The following is a 23,768-nucleotide window of genomic DNA, read 5'->3' on the forward strand; positions in this document are numbered from 1 at the left end:
GTGGGCATGTCGACCCAAGCAGAGAAGAGGAGAGGGAAGATTAAGGAACCAAGGGGATCATCAATTTAATACTCAGTTGATAATCACTGAAGAGGCAGGATTTGTTGGAGATACCAATTGAGAGGCAGGCCTGCACATCGAGAGACAAATGAAGACCAGATTCATGGCTGCTTTCCCTGGAAAAAGCATGGGCCACATTTGGGCATGAAATCATTTTTTTTTTTTTTACAGGAACAGCAGGAATCATATTTCTTTTTCATAAACTAAAATAAATGAAACATTTTTAAGAGAAAGCAATTGCTGTAAAAAAACACCTGAAGTGATTACTGTGTTTGTTCCTTTCATGGTTGAGAAGACACCGGCACCCAAACTCATCAGCACAAACCTGTATTTGGTGCCTGACATTTGTTTTGGCCATTGTCTATAATAATGAGCAGCATTGTTTTCACTAGCAATTTCATAATGGAACATTTTCTGTATCAAAATAAACAACTTAACTGGCATTCAAGTCGAGGGGAGTCAATTATTAATTAGGAAAAAAACCACTGGTACTCAATAAAATATGACATTTGTGTGGATTTTAATACAATAAATAAGTATAAAACCTTATAGTATTATGATAAACATCAATTCCTAGTTAATACTTGAAGAGATTATATCTGAAAACACACATTAGAAAATATGAGAGACAGAAAAATATATTTCTAAACAGTTTTTTAAAAATCTATATTCACTTTTTCTAAATGTGAGCAAGTATGTGTTTTGTTTGAATTTGTAAATTAACATATTTCATCTAATTTTTCTAGATACAGTTTCAGTAAGTTTCTAGGAGAAAAATTTTAGTGTAATATTCTTGGCTCATTTTGTTCATGGTAACATGATTTCTCTTGTCTTTTAAGGATTTGATTATATAGATACAGATGGGTATCCTACACATGTGAGAGTGTTACCAAACTGACAAGATCCTCTAGGAATTAGAAATTAATGGTATAATATGAGTAAGCTTAAAGTACAGTGAAAATAGTATTTTTAAAGAATAATACGCTGATAAAAGCATCTGTATTAAAGATAATCCCATTAACAGAATTACAGCAGGTAGCTTAAAAGCTTCATTAGTATGAAATATGAACAATTTAGGACTCCTTAAGATGTTAACATTACTACCTCTTTGAATTTCAAAATACAATTAGCTACTTCATTTATCATTTTTGACATAGATCACTGGAGTGCTGAAACTTCTTGGTAGTGAAGTGGAATTTCTAGCTCCCACTAGAGAATGGAGGCATGAGGTTTGAACATCAGCATCATTATAAAATATTAAGCCAAGCTAATATTTCATACTTGCTAGATAATTATTACCTAAGTTGTCACTTTTAAATATTACTCTAATATTTTCCTGTAACAAATCCATATTTAATCGGCAAAGATACATATTGTTAATAATGACTAATTTCCTTTTCTTTTTTATTTTTCTCTCCTTCACTATCAATTTTCCCTTAGAGACTAAACAAATTGTACATAAAGTGTGTATTGTTGTACAACATAGTTGTTCATTTGGATTAATTTTATTATTTATACAAAATAAATATAATACAATATATATTGCTATTATTCCAACTGTGTTCAAATGTGGTGGATCTCCTGATAAGAAATCTCCCAAATTGAGGGTATTTCATACTTCAAAAATGACAGAACTCATGACAGGTTTGATTGACAATTAAATTCCATCAGACTGTCTTTACTTCAGGAAAGCAGAAATAATGAATTGCATTGGTACTTTGAATTATCTATAGAGCAATTTTGATATATAGCTTTCATCATGCTTTGTAATTCTCAGTAGATTTATTTCACTTCATATCAGAGCTTGAACATCCAGTAAATGACATTGCATGTCTTAGAATAATAAAATTGTTGTAAAAATTGAATATTTAATGAACTTACTAGGTGAGATTGTAAATTACTTAACTTCACTCCATCAGCTTTAACACACTGAATCTAGTAAATGCAATGGAACATCTTCATAGAATGCCTACCTGTGATTATCTGACTAATATTTGTCTTTGCCACTACATACAAATACGAGAGTTAATATGCCAGTTAATTAGAGGACTACTAGAGGGTGTGCTTTAAACACATTTGGGGAGAATTATGTTTCTAGGAATGGCAAAACTTATTCTCTTGCTTTCAAAATATTAATCAAATTTATATATACCTCTTTCTTTCAATGGCATGATCTTTGAGTTGAGTTAATAATATAATTTAACAGCTATTTATTTGAGACATTTGATTAAAATATTCTTGAAAAGGAAGTACCTGTAGAGTTGTAAATAAAACTTAGAGGTAAAAAAATAAAGATTTCCTGTTTATGTGATCTTAAAATATTACAAAGGTCTATGGCAGTATTCATGACAAATCAATTTTCTTTTGCTGCTCTGTAACTATGAATCTTCTCATATATCTCCCTTTACTTAAAAATTTTTAATGACTATTTTAATTTATTTTCAAATTTATTTTTATTGACATACAATAGAAGTATAACAGTGTATAAGTTTAAGGTGTACAGTATGTTAATTGGGTACATTTGTATATTGCAATATGGTTACCACTGTATCTTTAGCTAACACATCTATCATGTCACCTTTTTGTCTATGTGTGTCTATGTGTGTGTGTTGGGAACAATGAATATCTGGTCTTAGCAACACTGAATTGTATTCCAAGTTAAATTGATACTATAAATTGATTATGTTATTATTGTCTATAATCAGTATGCTATATTCTAAATCTCCATTTTTCTTTTTGGAGGGGCAGTTTTCAACTGTACCCTGCTCCTTCAAATTATTCAATAGAAAACCACTGCATTTAGAAATCAACAATAGCACAATATTTGTTCAAATTATTGACAGCAAATGATATATATTTTTAATTTTGTTACTTTCCTTTGTTTCTCATCGATGCAGGCAGCAATTCCTGCCAGCTAAATAATGGTGGGTGCTCTCAGCTTTGTTTGCCAACCTCTGAAACTACAAGGACTTGCATGTGTACGGTGGGATATTATCTCCAGAAGAACCGCATGTCATGTCAAGGTATAAGGTTTTGAAAAATTTTACTTCTGATCATGTATTTATCCTTGCAGATATTAGGCAACCAAAATCAGATAAAAAATAGAAAACAATAATATTAGCTTTTTATTAGGACAGTAGTACCCCTAATAAGTACCATATGTAGAATTTCAAATATATCTACAATATTTTCAGTATCTCTGTTCTTGTGAAACTTTCTAAGTTTTTAGTTATTTTCAGGAACTACAGTTTATTATCACACTTTTAACCAAATCCAGTCAAAGCCAACTGAAACTTGAAAATAGGTAAAAAAAAAAACAAAAAAAAAACAGTGGTTGGTTTGCTACAGTTATAATCTAATTGGGATGTAGTTTATTTGAAAGTAAAAAAAAAAAAAAGTTTATATTTACTTTCTTTCAACTATTTATGAGAAAGAACCAGAGACCATGTAAATTCTCAGCTTTACTTAACTGTGGGAGAATGCTTCAGAAGAACAAGAAGTGAATAAATATATCTTTCTGCTTTTTATTTCATAGACTCTAGTTCTACTAGTCCCAAAGGGCTTTGGTTTTAGAATAATATTTTTATTCAGTGATTATAACTTAATTTTATTTAAAAATATTTCAAATTTTATGAGAAATATGTATGTTAATACCAGCATATATTTCATTTTAAATCATATATTTATGTGGCACTCATGTGCAGGCACTGCTGTCATTACCTTAACACATTAATTCATAGAATCCTCATAATAACTTTGTGAAGTAGGTTTCTTGTTCCCGTTTTTAGAGATGAGGAAACTGAGTCACAGAAAATTAACTAACTTGTCCAAGTCACACAACTATGCCGTGGTGAAGACATATCTAGACCTAGGAATTTTTGTTTTAGTAAGAAAATCTGTATACATTAACATTTTCTGGCCTGTTAGAAAAATGCATAAGCTTCATCATGAAGACTTCTGGTAGTCACCTTACATATGTGTGCTCATTTTAGGACATACTTTTGGTACTGAAAAAGCAAAATCTTAGCAAAAGTTGAGCACTTGGTGTGCTTTTAATTTTAGACATTTAAGAAGTCTATTCGAAAGGTAACTGATATAGTTATCTACAATCAAAATCTATCATACAGAAGCAAGGAGATGCTCAGGCTTTTGAAAAGAGGGTGAATTTTGGTTGTGAGGCCAGGTATGCTTTCAAATATTACCTACCTCAGTGTTTATGGTTCCCACATCAGCAGCATCTCCCCTACCTTTCAGAAATTCACATGCTCGGGCCCTCCGGCTGGAGTCCGGGGATTGGCTTTAACCATTCCTCCAGGAGATGCTGAGGTTTCCTCAAGTTCTAGAACAACTAATCCAACTACCTTTTAACTGGTCAGAAATGTAGCATACAGTGGAAAAAGGGAAGGTGGATTAAAACATTATTTTATGAAAGAAGTTTGGATCATTAAAAATAGTGCTAATGGAAGTGCTCTCCTTCTCAGGCACCCCCTCGCCTTTCCCCTCCCACCCTTTCTTCCCCCACAGGCACACACACACCTCCTAACCTCTAAGGGACCCCAGGAGGCTTACAACCAGAGCAGCAATGGACATGGGCAGCTCATCCCGGGCAAACCCCCAGACCCTGTCTGCCCCCAAGGCCCCCTTTTCTCCGCGTTCTTAGTGAGTCAAAGTAGCCCAGCCTAGGCTCATTTCCCCAGCCCCTCCTTGTTTCACTGTCCCCAGCTTTAATAAACATCCTCTAAAATTAAAAGAAAAATAGTGCTAATGAATGGTTTTGATGTTAACTACTCATTTTGGACTTTTTTCTTTTTTTGCTTCCAATTAGGTATAGAGTCATTTCTTATGTACTCTGTCCACGAAGGAATCAGGGGAATACCTCTGGAACCAAGTGACAAAATGGATGCGTTGATGCCTATATCTGGAACCTCTTTTGCTGTGGGAATAGATTTCCATGCAGGTAAATAGCTTTTTATTCATAATTTATATATAATGTTTTCACTTGCTGTATTAAACACGATGGGAATATAACTAGTGCATCTATACTCTGATAATCAAAATGAGGAAAAGGACAGCAAATTAGAGATGCATTTTAAAGCCAAACACAAATTATTCTAAATATGTTTTGCCTAAAAAAAAGTATAATTCTAAAGTTTAGCATTTGATTTGCAAATGAATTAAAACATTATGATTGGCATTTGGTTGCTTCATTTTTATTTCTCTCTTTGTTTTCCCCAAAGAAGTTGTTTACTTTTATATAATTATAAAATATATATATATAACATTTTTATTTTTTACATACTTAAAACATAATATTATTAAAATATTTTTAGGATGTGATTACCTTATATTATAAAACAGGTGGTAGCAAATGAAATCCAAATAATGAAAACAATTAAAAATCCTAAGACATTTTAAATTACTTTTCAGTATAGTATGTATCATTTTGAAGTCAGATTTTACCTTGCTTTCTTGTTTTAGCAAACAGTAAAAGAAAGCAGATTAGACACTTTTTGCTGTGGCTAATAAAAAAATGTATGTTTGGGAATTGATGGTAGACACTTTTAAATTTGTTGAAATAAACAAGTGTTTTGATGCTAATTGCTAAATTCAGATATTATATGAATTGGATATGCTTCTCTCATAATATTCAGATTTATTATTCTACAAATGAGAGTTTAAATTTATAAAAACAAATGTCTTCACTTCTCACCCAACAAAATCACATGCTTCCTGAGTTAATGTTTTAGTGATGAAGAAGTATATGCATGTTCCATATTTTTCTAAAGTCTTAATTATATCTAATATTAAAAACAAATAGTTCTTTGATTTATAATCTTTAAAAAATCCTTAAGCATTAGCATGTGGGTTCCTAGTAGTAAGCTTATTCCCCCCCCGTTCTAATACATTTTGTTTAATCACGTGTTAATGAAATTATTGGCTACAAATTAATAAATTGCTAGGAAACTTCACAAATGGTTCAAAGCTGACTTCTCTTAATTAAATTGCTTTGTACTAAATGTTTGGAATCAAATAGAGGCAAACATTCTACATCTAAAAAAGGGCTTTCCCCCAAAAGAAATATGGATAGACATAGCTTATTTTATTGAGTAATATGCTATTTTTGCCAAAATCACGGTGTGGTTTTGATCAAACAAGGCTGTTTAATTAAACCTTATTATTCATGAAAGTCTCACTACCCTGCCATGCAAAATATACTTTGCCTCTTATTTACATGCATTTTATTCTTTAGAATTTTGTTACATAGGATTTAGTAGCACAAAACTGAGAAAATTTGAACTTCTTGAAAAGGTTTATGTATATATGCATAATTTTTTACTAAATACACATATCCCTTGTTTTAGCTGGTATTACTTATTTGTTCTTTTAAAGAATCGTAATTATTTTTGAAAGTATTGGATACATTTCCATGAGGTACAAATATTAAAAGAAGGCAATTGGTCTAACTGTCCTGATTAGATCATCAGTAAATTTCTTGTTTCTTAAGGGTAAACTGATTATTTGTATAGGTTGATCTCACTCTTCAAGATTTTATGTTGACTCTGAATGGTTAGGTTTCATATAATGTGCTATGATACAGGATCATTATATTTGCATTAAATAGTTCTCTCCCTGTTTCTAAATTCCAATAATTACCAATATCATAATAAATTATTTTAACTTAAGGTAGGTTTTCTTTTTTTTAAAATATATTTTATTTATTTTTTACAGAGAGGAAAGGAGAGGGATAGAGAGTTAGAAACATCATTGAGAGAGAAACATTGATCAGCTGCCCTCCTGCACACCCCCTAACTCGGGATGTGCCCCCAACCAAGGTACGTGCCCTTGACCGGAATCAAACCTGGGACCCTTGCGTCCGCAGGCCAACGCTCTATCCACTGAGCCAAACCGGTTAGGGCGGTTTTCTTTTTTAAATTTAAATTTACTAGGGTAACATTAGTTAATTACATGATATGTTTCAGGTGTACAATTGTATAATACGACCTCTGTATATTGCATTGTGTGCTCACCACCAAAAGCCCAGTCTCCTTCTTTCAGCACATATATGGTCCCCTTTATTTTCTTCATCCTCTCATTACCTCCCTTTTCCTCTGGTAAACACCATACTATTTTCTATGTCAATGAGTTTGTTAGTTCATTTGTTGCTTTCTGTTTTAAATCCCACATATGAATGAAATAAGGTTCTTGTCCTTTTCTATTGGACTTATTTAACTTAGCATGGTACTCCCAAGATCTATCCATATTTTCACAAATCATAATATTTCATTATTTTTTTTTATGGCTGAGCAGTATTTCATTGTGTATATGTACCACATCTTAATTATCCAGTCATCCATCGAAGGACACTCAGGTTGCGTCCATGTCTTGGCTATTGTGAATAATGCTGCATTAAACATAGGGCCGTGGTCGGCAAACTCATTAGTCAACAGAGCCAAATATCAACAGTACAATGATTGAAATTTCTTTTGAGAGCCAAATTTTTTAAACTTAAACTATATAAGTAGGTACATCGTTTTTAACTTAATTAGGGTACTCCTAAGGCTTAGGAAGAGCCACACTCAAGGGGCCAAAGAGCTGCATGTGGCTTGCGAGCCACAGTTTGCCGACCACTGACATAGGGGTACATACATCTTTATGAATAAATGTGTCCAAATGTTTTGGGTAGATACCAAGAACAGGGATTGCTGGCCTATATGAAAGCTCCATTCTTAATTATTTTTAGGAGCCTCTACACTGTTTTCCATAGAAGCTGCACCAATTTAAATTTCCATCAGCAATGTATAAGGATTCCCTTTCCTTCATATCCTCTCCAACACTTGTTATTTTTGTCTTATTGATAATAGCTATTCTGATAGGTGTGAGGGTATATCTCTTTGTCATTTTTATTTGCTTTTCTCTGATGATAAGTGAAGCTGAGCATCTTTTCATGTTCCTGTTGGCCATCTGTATGTCTTCCCAATGGATTATTTTTCCCCCCAAAGAAACAGAGAAAATAATCCTCAAATTGGTATGTATAGACAAAGCAATCCTGGGGAAAAAGAACAAAGCTGGAAGTGTTACACTCCCCTTCCTTCAAATTATGCTACAAAGTCACAATAATAAAAACAGTAAGATACTGGCAGAAACATAAATGCATAGATCAATGGAACAGAATTGAGAGCTTAGAAATAAGCCCATCCTTATATAGGCAACTAATTTTTCACGAAGGAGTAGAAAACATACAATGGAGAAAGGAAAGCCTCTTCAACAAATGGTGTCAATGTAGTTTTTCATCAGAAATATTACCAGTTATTATTTAAGACTTCATGTTCTTCATTTTGTGCCCATCATATTTTAAAATTTCATTTCTAGAGATAAATTATTTTTTAAAAAACTCTGTTCTTCTAAATATGAAATTATATAAGCATATACATTTAGAATAGTCATATAAAATTAGAATGTTCAAGAAAAAGTAAAATACCCTAGTGAAATTAACTTAATAATAATGTTAATGAATAGTCTGTAGAGCAGATATTTAAGGAAGGATTAAGCAAAATTACCAGCTTTTGAAGTCATTAAATGTAAACCTAAGAGGCTAGCAGACAGTGTGCCTAGACAATGAACCAACTAAATCAGCGGTTCTCAACCTGTGGGTCCCGACCCCTTTGGGGGTCGAACGACCCTTTCACAGGGGTCGCCTAAGACCATTGGAAAACACATATATAATTATATATTGTTTTTGTAATTAATAACTATGCTTTAATTATGTTCAATTTGTAACAATTAAATTGGGGGTTACCACAACATGAGGAACTGTATTAAAAGGCCGCAGCATTAGGAAAGTTGAGAACCACTGAACTAAATGATGATGATGATGGAGATATCAAGAGTTTTCAACAACTTTACATACATTTGTGCTTCCATCTCCCTTACAGTCTAATCCTTTACTAATTGTGTCTCATGAAAATATATTAGAATCAAAATAAGTATCAGCAACTTGATTTATAATATTATTATAGACCAGTGATGGCGAACCTATGAGACGCATGTCAGAGGTGACAAGCGAACTCATTTTTTTTGGTTGATTTTTCTTTGTTAAATGGCATTTAAATATATAAAATAAATATCAAAAATATAAATCTTTGTTTTACTATGGTGGCAAATATCAAAAAATTTCTATATGTGACACGGCACCAGAGTTAAGTTAGGGTTTTTCAAAATGCTGACCATGCCGAGCTCAAAAGGTTCGCCATCACTGTTATAGACAATATACAAGCTCTGCAACTTTGTAGAGTGAAGTTGCTTCAGGGAGGAAGGAAGGAAAATAACTGGATTGCTCCTGAGAAAGATGGAAAAACAAATTTTGGTGTGTAAACCTCAATTTTATTTTATTTTTTTTAACCAGGAGCTTTATGGTTTACCTGATTATATGTTCCCTCTCTATTTTGCACACATCTTATTTCCTTTTCTTTCTTTAAGGACATTTATCTCAGGGACATAATCTCTACTTATGATTAATCAAATATAATGATGACAAATTGAAAGGGCACAGTTGGCCCTTATTCTAATCATAATGAGGACATGGTGAGAAAGAGGATCACTTATTAAGTATAACTATCATAACTTATGTAATACTGTTTCATTACCACATGTTCCAAGGAGGGAGAAATATATTGTTAAAACCTGTACATTTCAGGAGGACAAACAAACCTGAACCTTGCTGGGTTTTGGTCCTAATGAGTTAAAGTATTCTGCAGTAAAAGGATTTCACACACCAGATGAAGCAATTCTAGATACTATCCACAGCAAAAAGAAGACCCCGTGGCTAGATTTAAAATGTTCAAGGCATTCTGATCACTTCACTGGAAAAGTCCTGTTCCACTGGAAAAACATACTAAGCTTTGAAAATCCTTGCCTGCTTGCTGATAGTCCTCCTGATGAATGATTACTGTGTTTGATACTTTAAACAATATCCTTTCCTGAGGAGCAAAGCCTTAAAACAAAGCCCATTGCTCTGGTTAGTAATGTGACTTTCAGTAAGTAGTGCTTTATTCAGTTCTCCCACCCCCACCTTGGGGGTATTTATGACTTTTCATAATAATTATGTAATAGAGGAAATTCTCCTTAGAGAATATTATTTATCTAATATTTTCAAGCTTATATTATTTTCCATCTTTTATTTCTATTGTTCAAATATGAGTTATCCAACTCTGTTAACAAATATTACTATCTGCTACCTTTAGGATATAACAGCTCAATTGCTGTGGAGGATAAAGGTAACAAGGAATGTTTCTGTGGTAATGCATAAGTGATTGATCTATAGGGATTTTTTTAATTGCATCCAAAGATCTTTTTTTGAATGTCATTCCTTGCCACTCACTATGGGGAAATAATCTAATGCCTTTTACACCATCTACCTAGTGAACTAGCTATTAAGAAATGAAAACACTGAAGTAACATGTCATACTATATCTGTTAAAACCCATGAAATGTACATCACGGAGAGTAAACTCAAAACTATAGATCCTAATCTAAACCTATGGATATGTCAATGTAGGCTCATCACGTATAGCAAATATACCAGTCTGATGTGAGGTGTTGATAGCAGAGGAAGCAATGTGTGCTGGAGAGGAAAGGGTGTATGGGAACTCTGTTCAATTTTGCTCTGAATCTAAAACTACTCTAAAAAATAACATCTATTAAAATAATCACTGAAGGCGACTATGTGACAAAATATCTTTGACATATTGTCACAGTAGAATGCCAGCTATTTACATGAAAGACTGTCTTCTTAATAGTCCCACAACCTTTACAATAGCTTTGAATCTTAGAACTAGAAGGGACATTTGATAACATCAAGCAGCATCCCTTCAAGTTACAGATAAGGAAACTGAAGCCCAAAGAGATCAAGGGGCTGTATAAAAATGGAGTACTCTACTTCTAATTCTCTACATTATGCCATCTTGCATTTGTAAGCAATGGAACAAATTTTATTTATTTATTTATTTATTGTTCCTTTGACCTGATGAAATGACATTGCATTTCTGCAAATTTTGGCTGGTAGAAGATCATGTTTTATTTTGATTTATATACTGAATCCTGTGGCCTTAAAACCCATTTAATAATTGAAGCAGGTGACATTCAAGTCAGAGTCTCCTTTTTTCTATGCCTCGAGGCGTGAAAAACAGCCATTTGTAAAAATTTTCTAGTAATCCCTTTGTCATCAACCAAGGCCTTAGAAGAATTATAGAAAGAAATCTTTTTATGTCAGTAACAGTAATAGCGTAAGAAATATAATACTGTTGCTTTGGGACATTCTTTCAATCTTATAAAAATCAGTCCCTTGGTTACAAAGTGCATTTCAAGGCCTGGTTCAATTTCTTCCTGTTCTTGGGACAGTGAACCAATACTTGGTGTTGCCATGTCAAACTTGCTTCAAGACTGTAGTTTCAGATCATGTGAACAATCTGTATGTGTTTATAGATGGTCATATCCAGTAAATCTTTTAAGATGTGAAATACTAACAACCACTAGAACAAAACAATTTTTCAACATTTTTTGGGAGACATATATCATACATATATATATAAAATAAGGCATTATAGTTTAAGTAACTTTTTGGAAATATCTCACAAATCTTTTCTGGATAAGTTCTGAGTCCCAAACCTAAAAAAAACAAAATAAGACAAAAAATAACCAATGTTCTCTTAGGCATCTGGGTTCTTCAATAGGTAACTCAAAACCAAAAGCCCCAGAAGATTCACATTAGTGGCCTTATAAGATTAAAGTCTTGGTCAGCTTATTTGGGATATACATTCTCTTCTCTGTTATTGAGACAATCACTTAAGCAAGTCTCATGAAACTTCTTTCTTAAGAAGTTAGCTGTCATCGTGAAATTGAAAAGTCTCAGCACCGGCTTTAGACTAATTTACATGGAACACATCCAGGCTGTGTTTAGGTCCCTTTCTTTTCCCCTTTCCGGAGTCACTCTCTGATGCTATATTTTTTTTAGCTGCCCAGGAGTCTCTTTAGCAGAGCTACATTCACAATCTGATACTCTATCTCTACTCTTTTATGTATCAAAACTCCTTTACCGAAAACCCTAATCTCAAAAATATTAATTATACTACTTCACAGTAAGTTATTAGTAGTTGCTAAGAGATTGGCAAGTTATTTTACTAAGTGTGTTTGAGCAAAGCACAGTACATTGATCCAACATGATAAATCCAACTAAAGATATCTGAAGAATATATTTTATGGATAGTTTAACCTTTTGGGTATTTTACAAATTACATTGTACTCTATGTCTTAGACAATAGATTGACACCTGTGTGTTTCCAGAAACTTAACTGTTAATATCCTGACATATTAAGTGATAATGAAGAAGTCTTCTTTACCTCAGGTCAGTGATGGCGAACCTTTTGAGCTCAGCGCGCCAGCATTTTTTTAAAAACCCTAACTTAACTCTGGTGCCCGTGTCACATATAGAAATTTTTTGATATTTGCAACCACAGTAAAACAAAGGCTTATATTTTTGATATTTATTTTATATATTTAAATGCCATTTAACAAAGAAAAATCAACCAAAAAAATGAGTGTCATAAGTTCGCTATCACTGCCTTAGGTACATTGATGCTCTTAGTATTAAGTGTAACTTTAACATTGGAAATGTGTATTTTCTCCATTTTAAGAAAACCAAGGATCTATTAGTCTATTTTTCTGTTTGAAAAGCTTTCTTAAAAAAACATACATAGCTATGATTCAGCTTCTAAAATTGGTGGTCATTTGTTTTTAATCAAGCAGACAATTTTCTAGTTAATAGAGAAAAATAAAAGTAATTGATTTTTTGACTGGTCATAAGCAATAGATATTTAATTCCTTTTTATCTTTGGCCTTATTCTTATCTAGAGGTAGAAGTAGTAAGTAGATCCTTTTGGGGACTTGGAAAGTGGACTAATTATTTCTAAGAATTCTTTAGAATATTTAGAACAGGGCTGAAGTAGAAAGCCTAGAAATTCGACTAATTTTCTACAAGTGGGTTAAGAAAACAGGGTTTGGAACAGGAATAAATTAAAATAACATCATCAAAAATATATATTTTTAATTTTTAAATATGCTTTTATTGATGAGAGAGAGAGAGAGAGAGAGAGAGAGAGAGAGAGAGAGAGAGAGAGAGAGACAGACATTGATCTGCTGCCTCCTGCCTGACCCCTACTGGGGATCGAGCCCACAACTAGGGCATGTCCCTGACCAGGACCAGGAATTGAACTGGCAACCTTTGGTGCATAAGATGGAGCTCAATGAACTGAGCCACACTGGCCAGGGCCATAAAAAAATCTAAATATTTATTGAGCACTTGCTACATTATAGGAATAAGGTTTGAAAGATTGTATGTATTTATGCAATTTAATTCATCAAAATAATCTCTTGAGGAAGGTGACATTATTTTAACAATGAAAAAAACTGGGTTTTGGAATGAGATACATATGCCAAAGAAAGACGGTAGCTTTAGGATGCCCAAATTAAATTCTGTATTCAGAAATTACATTTGGGTTGTTGAGATTGACATAAGTCATGAATTGAACAATCAGTAGTGGAGTAATCAACATGAGACCCTTAATAATTTCATAATGAAAATTTTAATAATATTGTAATTATGATTGGGAAAAATATATAGGCAATATGAGATCTCAGAGTTTGGAGGAATGGTGATTTAAGTGTAGGGTTATCCCTGCTAAGCTTAGGTGCAGAGGTTAATAGTACAGTTTCATCTGAAAGGAGAATGAGAGAAATGATCATTCTCATCATCAGTGAAAGGAGGAAGAGAATGAGGAGAAAAAATCATTTATTCCACTGTTTGTATTATTTATTGCTGTATAATGAAACTACCAAGATTTAGCAACTTTAAACAACAAATACAAATTATCTTAGAGCTTCTATGGGTCAGCTTACGTGCCTCATAAGGCTGCAGTCAAGGTATTGGCCATACTTATGGTTTCATCAGAAGGCTCAACTAGGGAGGATCCATTTCCAACTGTTGTCTAGATTCAGTTCCCTGTGGTCTGTTCAACAGGGGGTCACAGCTCGTCACTGGCTATTGACCTCAGTTTCTTGTCATGTGAGCCGCTCTATAATATAGTTCACAACATGACTGTCAGCTTCCCTTAGAGCTAATGGACAATAGAGTTGGAGGACAGACACAAACCAGGAGCCAGGCCTTTGCATCCCCATCCAGAAGTGGCATGCCACCACCTTTGGCATATTCTGTTTATTAGAAGCTAGGTCTAGCCCGTTCTCAAAGGGAAGTGATCATTAGAGTCTGATCTAAATATCAGGTAGTAGGGATAATTAGTGGCCGCATTTGAGGCTGTTTATCACAATATTATTGATGTTTTGTCCATATTATCCCCATATATAACTTTGTAAGAAGCCAATCTTGATGATTCATTTGGGTTACCAATGATGCGCCTGTATGGAGAACTTCTGTATTCTGGCTTAAACCAAGTGAGGATTAATTATTGTGAAACAATAAGATCATGGTCTTGATCCCATTTTTCCTTCAATAACCAGTAAGCCTTGAATACCTGGAGAAATACTCTGGGCAGAAAAAAAAAAAGTTGATGCTTACATTATCTGCCTAATGCTTTGAAGATGGAATGGGACAAAGACAGAATTTTAATTTATAAATACTCTTCAAACCCTAGTTTTATTTATGCCACTATGCTAGAGTAATACAAAAGCGAAGAAAGATTCCAATAATGAAAGAATGTTCTTCCACAACAACACAAAATATGTTATACAAGGTGAAAGCTCAGAGATATCTGACCACTTAGTGTGGGTTTTATAAAGCCAGGCTTGGGAGGAGTAATAGTTGATAGTCCTAGGACTAAGTATCAACTTAGTAGATTTTTGGCAGTGGTTCTTAACTGGGGATGATTGTGTACCCCAGGTTATATTTGTCAATTTCTGGAAACATTTCTGGTTGTTGTGATTGAAAGGGTGTTACCGGCATCTATTGAGTAGAGGCTAAACAATGCACATAACAGTTTCCCACAAGGAATTTACCCATCCCCAAATGCTAACAGTGCCGAGATTGAGAAACCTACAGCAGGGCAAATCTAACATGCGTTTTCAATGATTTTGAAGTGTACCCCTGGTTTAGCAGCACTAATCTCAGTAATAGCAGACCCAGTGTCTTTGTCATTACGCTACTTTCTGTTAACTTGTTCATCTCATTCATTAGTACCTAGCTTTTCATGGCATGCATTTACCAAATCTGATTTGGGCCATCCATCTAGAAAAGTCCTTTAGCAAAAGCCAGCAACTCCCTCTACCCAGCATTTACAATTATTTATTTATTTATTTTACCAGTATCAGAAAGAAGTCTTCGTGTAATATTAACGCTAAATCTTCTACTGACAACTCTCTGGCACCAAAGGTCTTTAAGGAAAGCTCTTTAAAGAAATTGCTTGCACTTATCTAGAATTGCCCAGGGGATACAAAAATGTGTAAACACCAGCAGAATTATCGTGTAGTTATTTTCTTTTTCATCAGCAATGCAGCCTGACTGTTGACTAACGTTAACTCTGTTTAGCATGAGTTCTAGTATTGCATCAAGTGTCCCTGTTCGAGTGTCGTGGCCAGAAAGAGAGCTCCAAAGTACTTAGCACCACTGGGCAGTTATCTATGTCCACTGTGGTGCACAAGAGCACTTATGCAGATCTTCTAAGGACAGCATGTCCTTAGAATTATGTCTAAAAACAAAACAGAACTTATTTATTAATTATATTGTTTTATTATTAAATTTTTACTGAGGCTTAAATAAGAGACACTAGATATAAACTAAGTAGGAAAAAACTCAGATGGAAGCAGAAATGGTACTTGATTGTCAGTGTATTAACTATTAGAATAGATTACTTAAGGGGTGTGACTCTCTGGCTCTGGAGTGTTTTAAAGAGTTAAACAAACCACCTCTTTAAATAAGGAATTCTCTGGGTCTCTTCCAGTTTTTTGACTATTCAACTTCCAATATTAACAGCTTAAACAGTCACAACCTACCGGCTATTTTTTTTTTTTAACACCATCTATTTTCTTGGTCAACAGCCATTAAAACCTATGTGAACAGAATCAGAATTTAAGGTACGTAGTTTGAACACAGAAAGTAGATGGTATTATAGAATCTGTTCTTTTCTTCAGGGGAAAAGTAAATATTCACAGAAGAGAGCATAATTATGTTACTGCTTTCTTTACAAATTAAATATAAAGATACTAAAAAGAATTGATGATTCCATAGTAATTCAATGATCTAATCATATATAAAAAGTAATTTTCTAAATCCTGAGTAAAATGATTTAAAATTTGTATTTTGTCACCTAAACATATTAAGAAGAGTAGGAAAATGAGCTAAGATTTATTGGTGATTCTTATCAATAACCTTATTTAAAATGTGACTATAGCTTTATGATTATTTCCGTTTAAATGTTTTCCTTTCATGCTATTTTAGTGATGAAACAACTGAGGTCACTTGGCTCATATTTGAATTTATAGGTACTTTTAATAAAAGATAGCAATGAGTGTATTTCCATGCTCAATTATTTTCAGTGTTTTCTAAAGACGCATTAATTCAAAATAGAAATGAATAAATGAAAAAATAGGTATCTAGCAATTCAATTATTAAATGTTGTTAAAATTACATTGTGGAGTAATAGCCATTAGTTCACCAATTACTTATTGATGATAGATCTCAATTTATAAATAAATATTTCTATTTATTAAAAATTTATTTATTAAAATTGTACATTATAGAAAACTTGGAAAATTAGGAAATGTGAAACAAAATTGAAATAAAAATCACTAATACTACTACTACACAGCCAGCAGCTATTAATCTTTTGATATATTAATAATATTCATGCTATTTTTAAATATGTAAATAATATCATTATTGATGAGAATATGTCTTGCTTCTATTGCTTACCATTCTAACAGAAACACTTCCTATGTTATGATTAACAAATTTTAAATACTATTTTTAATAGGAGTATATTATTCTATCATGTGGCTTATCATAAATATTTTAACCTTTCCAATATTTTTGAAGATTTTGATTGTTTCCAATTTTGGGCTAAAAATCTTTTTCATCATTTGTGATAATTTATTAAAATATAATTTCCTTTTTTTAAACTAACAACTTCTTTGAGATATAACTTCCATCTAATAGAATCTATTCAGATTCTCTTCCCATTATTTTATCTGAAGTTTGTTTTAGTTTAGTTTTGTCTTGTGTTTGTTATGTTGAGCTGCTAGAGTTCTTTATATAATCTAAAGAAAGTCCATTTTAAAGTATGTGAAGTGCAAAATTTTTCTCCCACGCTGTGGTTGTCTTTTCACTTTTTCAGTATACATAGTTTGAAATATAAATGTTTTACATTTTAATGAGGTCCCATTTATCTTTTTTTTCTTTTGTTGTGTTTAATGTTTTATCTAAGAAACCATTGCCTAATCCAAGAATACTATTATATTCTTACCTGTACTTTTAAATTTTTACTCTAATATTTATTATTTCTTTGTTTTATTTTTTGAAGTTTTTTTTAGTACTAAGTTGGAAAGTTATTAATTTGAGATATTTATTTTTAATGCATGCATATTTCCCTCTAAGAATTTTTCTAGTAATTTCCCTCTAAGAATTACATGATCGTGACCTCATTCGTTTTGTCATGTTGAGTCCTTATTTTCATTCATTTCAAATTTCTAAGTTTCATTGTAATTTTTTTTTCATTGAATCAATAATTATTTAGGACAATGTGGTATTATTTCCCCATATTCATAAATTTTTCAATTTTTTTGGTTATTACTGGTTTGTCATTCAATCCCCCTGTAGTCAGAGAAAATAAATTTATATGATTTTAATCCTTATTGAGTTTGATCTTCTATTTGCTATCAAACCCATATGTTCGGGTTCACGAAAAGCTTGCTGACCGCTTTAATGTTTTGACAGTTCCTTCTGATATAAATTGCTCCTCACTGATACAGTTCAGTTTTGTGCGGGGATAGTTTCTAAGACCAGTCTTTTTTGAGGTTTTGTAGGACTCCAGGAAGGTTCTTCTTTGATTTATATTTCCATGTTCTTGTCTGGCCAGCTAGTTGGCCTACCTTTTAGCTTGTGGCTAAAGCCTCCTCTTAATAGCTTCCAACCAAAATCTCTATTGTTTTAGATAACACACTAGGACTTGAACTCCTCCACACTCTGTTTAAAATAGTTACTTTGCGGAGAGTTTTTGAGTTTTCTATTCTTAAGGTCTCTTTCTCCACCTGGATAACATCTCAGTCACTGAACCTGGGAGTAGATACAATGTTGCCTCAGGCTTGTCTTTGTTATTTTGGAGCTTTTGCCCTAAAGCAGAATCTTCCCTTTATGAGCAGGGTGTGGGAGGGGTAGGTGGGAAGGGGGGGGGAGCTGAATGAAGTGGGGAACCCCTGGTCTCTCTGCAGGTGTTTAGCCTGTGCAACTTGGACTAAGAGAGCATGAGAAATGCTGGTGTCCTGTTTCTCCTGGTGAGAGTCAAGGAGAAGGAGAACCTCATCCTCTTCTCCTGCCCATATTAGAGCTCCCATCAAGCTCAGTTGGGAAGATGGAGGGAGAAACTGTTTTTTACCAAGATTTGGTAGATTTTCTTAATTTCTAGTTATTTATTTACCACACACCCCTAGGTAAATTTTGAGATAATTTAGTTTTTTGAAAAATATAATTTTTACAAGTTACATTTGGTTCACTGGGGATTAGGTCCACCAGGCTCCTCATGCCAACATCTGGGAGGCAGACATCTTGGTATTTCCTATTTGAGTCTGTATGAACCAGTGACACTGTTTGAACTCTGTCTGAACAAGCGTTTTCATATAATTTATGTAAGAAATATGAGAACAAATGGGTAAACCTTAATTTAAATAATTAATCTTTTAGGGAAATGACTAATGTTGTCTTTATGAAGTGGGATGGGATTTTGAAGTTTAATTTACTACAGACATTAACTGAGTGCACAAAGAGTGTATAATTGGTTATTACAGCTATAAAATGCACTTAGATGTAAATTACATAATTTGGCTATACTTTTAAATATTTATCTAAAATTGGAAAAATATGTCTATGACTACACTATTCTAAAATCACAGTGAAAAAATGATTTAATATATGCAACATTCTAGAAAAACTATGGCGACAGTAAAATGATCAGTAATTGTCAATAGTGCATGGAAAGAGATGGATGAATAGGTCGAGCACAGAGGATTTTCAGGGTAACAAAACTACCCTGTGTGATACATAATGGTTGATATATGTCATTATTCATTTGTCAAATCCATGGAATATACAACACCAAGAGTGAAGCCTAATGTAAACGCTGGATTTTGGGTTATGATGATGTGTCAATGTAGGTTCCTTGATTGAAACAAATGAACAACTCTGGTGTGGGAGTTTGATAATGGGGAGGTTGTGTTGAGGCAGATGATATATGGGAAATCCCTCTTGCCCTCAATTTTTCTGTAAACCTAAAATTGCTCTAAAAATAGTCTATTAAAAAGGAATATTTGATATACAATTATTTTGGAGCAAATTACACACACACACACACACACATTATTCATTGGAGAATAAGTGCTGAAATATGGCTCTTTAATTAGTGATTTCTTATAATTAGATTTAGTACAGTTCTGTCCATTCAGTGGTTGTTTAGTGTTCTTACATAATATGTTTTTCTATTCAGAATAATAGATTCTATAACAATCACTCCTCCTGCTACTGTTGCTACTATATATGTCTCTTATATGGACATTAGTTCATTCTGTTGTAATTAGTAATGGGTTTTCTGAGACTCCAATGGTGGTGTAGCTTTGTTCATAGACTCCAAAGAGGACAACAGTAAGAGCAGCATGATTTAAACATCTTTCTCCTAATAGAGAATCTCTTTTTACTGACAAACATGGAATATCGAAGTTTGATTTTATTAATGGAAATGCTCTATCCTTAAACTGGAATTTAAATCTCTTAGGTGTATGTGGCAAATATTTGAGAAGAAACTTGAAACTATGAGCTTCTTGGCATCAGTTGTACTTGAAGATTTTCTGGGAGGAAATAATTTTTAAATATTATTTTTATATATTTACATCAATTCAGATATCATGGGATGGAATTTAAAGATAAATTCCAAGTATAAAATTATACTTCAGAAAACCATGATGGAAAATTTGAGAACCACTTTCATGCTCATCATCAAAAGGGTTTTTGAACACAAATTTCAACTTTGAAAAATAATTTTCAGTTATGTTCATATAGACCACTTCTGTTCCCAGATATTTTATGGAGATCTCACTTGAACATAATGAACTTCTAAAAATATTAGATTTTTATATTCAAGCAAATATTAAATTTTACATTCAGATCACAGATAGGTGTCAGAATTGTTTCCAGTTTACTGGGAAAATATACCCCATCCCAAAGGGATTTATCAAGGTACCCAGGCAGTGCTTATTTAGGGCCACTTAGATATTAAAGTGTCTTTGCATATTTACAGTCACACTTTGGGGAGATTGAGAAATTCAACACGAACATTCCTCTTGTGTTTGTGTCATTTTCCTTTTGTGTAAAATAATAGAGGCGCATAAAGTGAAGAATTTAAAGGCAGGCTCACATCACAATACCAATAATTTACGAGGTTGAGATTGACAAATGATGTGACCTTGCAAGCTTTAGCCTTTGTGGATTTAAGTTTTCCAACTGATAAAATGCAGATAACTCTGGTAGAAGACAGGAAACAGCTGCCTGGTGTCCATGCTTTGTTTAATAAGCTTCCCCTATACGGGATAGCCATCTATTTACGGAAAGCCATCATAACATATTTTGCATAGATAAATGTGTTTCATGAATATATAATAAAAATATCAGGATAACTCATTATGCATTAAAACAAATATAAAACTTGAAATCAGAATGGAGTGGTTGACTTTACATACATCTGTTTATGCTTGGATTCCTTCCATTTGACCTTGGCGGATTCTCCTTGTTTCATTGTCCTCACCCTATCTGTTATATGGAGTCAGCTGGAGTTCAAGCAGGTTAATTTTTGTTCAAGATAATTTGCCACTGGTAACATTGATTTTTATCCCTTAGTCAGTTACTATCAGATGGGTCATCAAGACCAAAGATGGACATGCAAAACAGTATTACATTATTATGACTCAGAATTTTGTATGGATTGATCATGTACTAAAATACATATCTTTTACATTATAAACTCTTTTTAATCTTAGCAATAGTAGTGCTTTTTCAGCTCTTGATATCACACCTGGTGTTTGAAATGTAAATGGGCCATGATAATAATTATGTTGTCAAAGAGAAAGACTAAATGGCACGGAACAGTAAACCTGAGTGCTGCATTTGTAATCACACATAATCCTTAATCTTGAAAAATGTGCCCTGACCAGTTTGGCTCAGTGGATAGAGCATCGGCCTGTGGACTGTAAGGTCCCAGGTTCGATTCCAGTCAAGGGCATGCACCTTGATTGTGGGCACATCCCCAGTAGGAGGTGTGCAGGAGGCAGCTGATTGATGTTTCTTTCTCATCGATGTTTCTAACTCTCTATCTCTCTCCTTTCCTCTCTGTAAAAAATCAATAAAATATATATATTTTTTTAAAAAAATGTGGTCATTTGCTGCCTTAGATGCTTTATACCAGGCATGTCAAACTCAAAGGCTAACACGGGCCAAACAAATGAGGCATGCGGCCCGTGGGCCGTGAGTTTGACATGCTTGCTTTATACACTTCTAGAGTTCCTTGTTGCCTGAAGTTCTCTTCTATCCCTAAGTGTCAACTTATGTTGTAGCTGTCTCAGATCACTTTCAATCTATTCCTGTTTCCATTTAATTAAAGACTTATGAGACTTTCTGAGATGAGAGACATTAGAGATTATCTAATACAACCTGACCCTTTTTCATATAAGATAAAGGAGATTGTTCTTAAAAAGGCTGACATGAAGACAGATGTCACAGAAACAGAGAAGTACCTAAGAAACTCTAACTGTGCCAGCCCCAGCTGAGTATCCCAGACTGGTGAGAGAGGGAGCTTCCACAGGAGCACTTTCCTAGCCTCCTGCCCACCCCAGCTGATGTCAAGCAGAGTATAGACCACAGCAGGAAAGCTGCCCCTGCTGAGCACTGCCCACACTACGCATTCTAAGCAATATTTGTTATTTTGGGCCACTGTGTTTGGGCTGGTTTTTTACAGCCTTAGACATTGGCAGGGAAGCCAAGAATGCTGAAGTGACTTGCCCAAAGATGCACAACTGTGACAGAACCGGTGATAGATGATAACGGTGTTTTGATTCTGAGTTTAATGCTTTTCTAATCCACCACATGTTTGCTTTTATTTCCTAAAACATTAGGATGCTGTCATATTTTGTTTAATTTTTTATGAGGCTATTTGAAAGTAAATAGCGGTGCTTTGATTTTTTTCTTTATTGCTATCCTAGATTCATTGTTTCTATGAACATAGCCTTACCTTGAAAGGAAAGACCAAAATACTTCCCTTTAATTATATTGCATAAAGTGACTTCATTTTATCTGCTGATGGCAAAAACCTGACTAACGGGCCCTAACACATAATCAGAAATGCACAACCTGTCCTCAAATGCATCTGGTGAGAAAATAAATGCTCAAATTCAGAAAGAAAAAAAAAACAAAAACCTGGCTCTCTCCTGTGTGCATTTGTGAATTCAAAATAATCACAACAAAATACAGAGTTAATCACAAGTTAACCTTGTGAAGCATAACTTGCATTGTTTCCAGATCATTATCAATGCTCTGAGCATTGAAATTTTTCAACTGTGATTCAAGCTAAATTGGTTTTAATAATTTCATCCTAGGTGACTAACATAATAAAAGAATTAGGGAAAATGCCTACATATTCACCTGCCTAGCAAAATTATAATTTGATCCAGTAGTAGATAAAATAAGTTATTTATTTATTAGATAAATAAGCTTTTTACCTAAAATTTTGACTTAGAAGTGGTTGATTTTTTAAAAATTTTGTTAGCTTTTTTTTCTTATAGGAAAAGCAATCAACTTATTGGTATTTTTGCTAACTATAAATAGGGAGGGGAAATAGAACTTATATGTGGAGAATTGAAGAAATGCTGAAGAATCTCTCCTATTTGCAAATTTCTTTAATCCTTAGAACAAAAACAACAAGACACCATTATCTGCAGAAGGCCCATTCAAATGTTTATTTATTAAATGTATCATGAATATCATACTGACACAAGGCTTCCCACAGATATCATGCACCTTATGAAATGAGCTTTATTCTTATTTTAAGGATTTGTAACCCAGGATGCATAGAGGTTAAATACCTCGTTCAAAGTCACATATCTAATACATTGTACTGCCAAAATAGATATCTAGTTCTCTCCTGCCTCTCATAGCAATTTTTCTTTCCACCCTGTCATATTCTCTCAGCTAAACAGTGAAACTTATTTAATTCCATCATTCATTTATGTCTAATGAGAAGTTATAAGTGAAATGTATAGTCACTGCGAGCAAATGAGACACAAACAGATTTTTCATACTAAAGATAGAAAAATGACTCTTGTGTGAGGGTTTTGGGGGACAGGACTGTGAAGCGTCTGATTTCAGAAAGAAAATACTTTATGAAATGGAGCCA

At 33.4% G+C, this 23,768-nt stretch overlaps 1 protein-coding gene across 2 annotated transcripts in view; it reads left to right on the top strand.

Moving 5' to 3' along the window:
• LRP1B (LDL receptor related protein 1B) overlaps window positions 1–23,768 on the top strand; it is a 1,698,272-nt gene that overhangs the window by 1,206,303 nt on the left and 468,201 nt on the right. For both annotated transcript variants that reach the window (XM_081095916.1, XM_081095917.1), the window contains exons 34-35: window positions 2,958–3,083; window positions 4,886–5,017. In XM_081095916.1, coding sequence (XP_080952042.1) covers window positions 2,958–3,083; window positions 4,886–5,017 — 258 coding nt within the window. The remainder of the gene's footprint in view (window positions 1–2,957; window positions 3,084–4,885; window positions 5,018–23,768) is intronic.

The sequence above is a fragment of the Myotis nattereri genome, assembly GCF_964212035.1.
Source record: "Myotis nattereri genome assembly, chromosome: 7".
Classification (NCBI taxonomy): domain Eukaryota; kingdom Metazoa; phylum Chordata; class Mammalia; order Chiroptera; family Vespertilionidae; genus Myotis; species Myotis nattereri.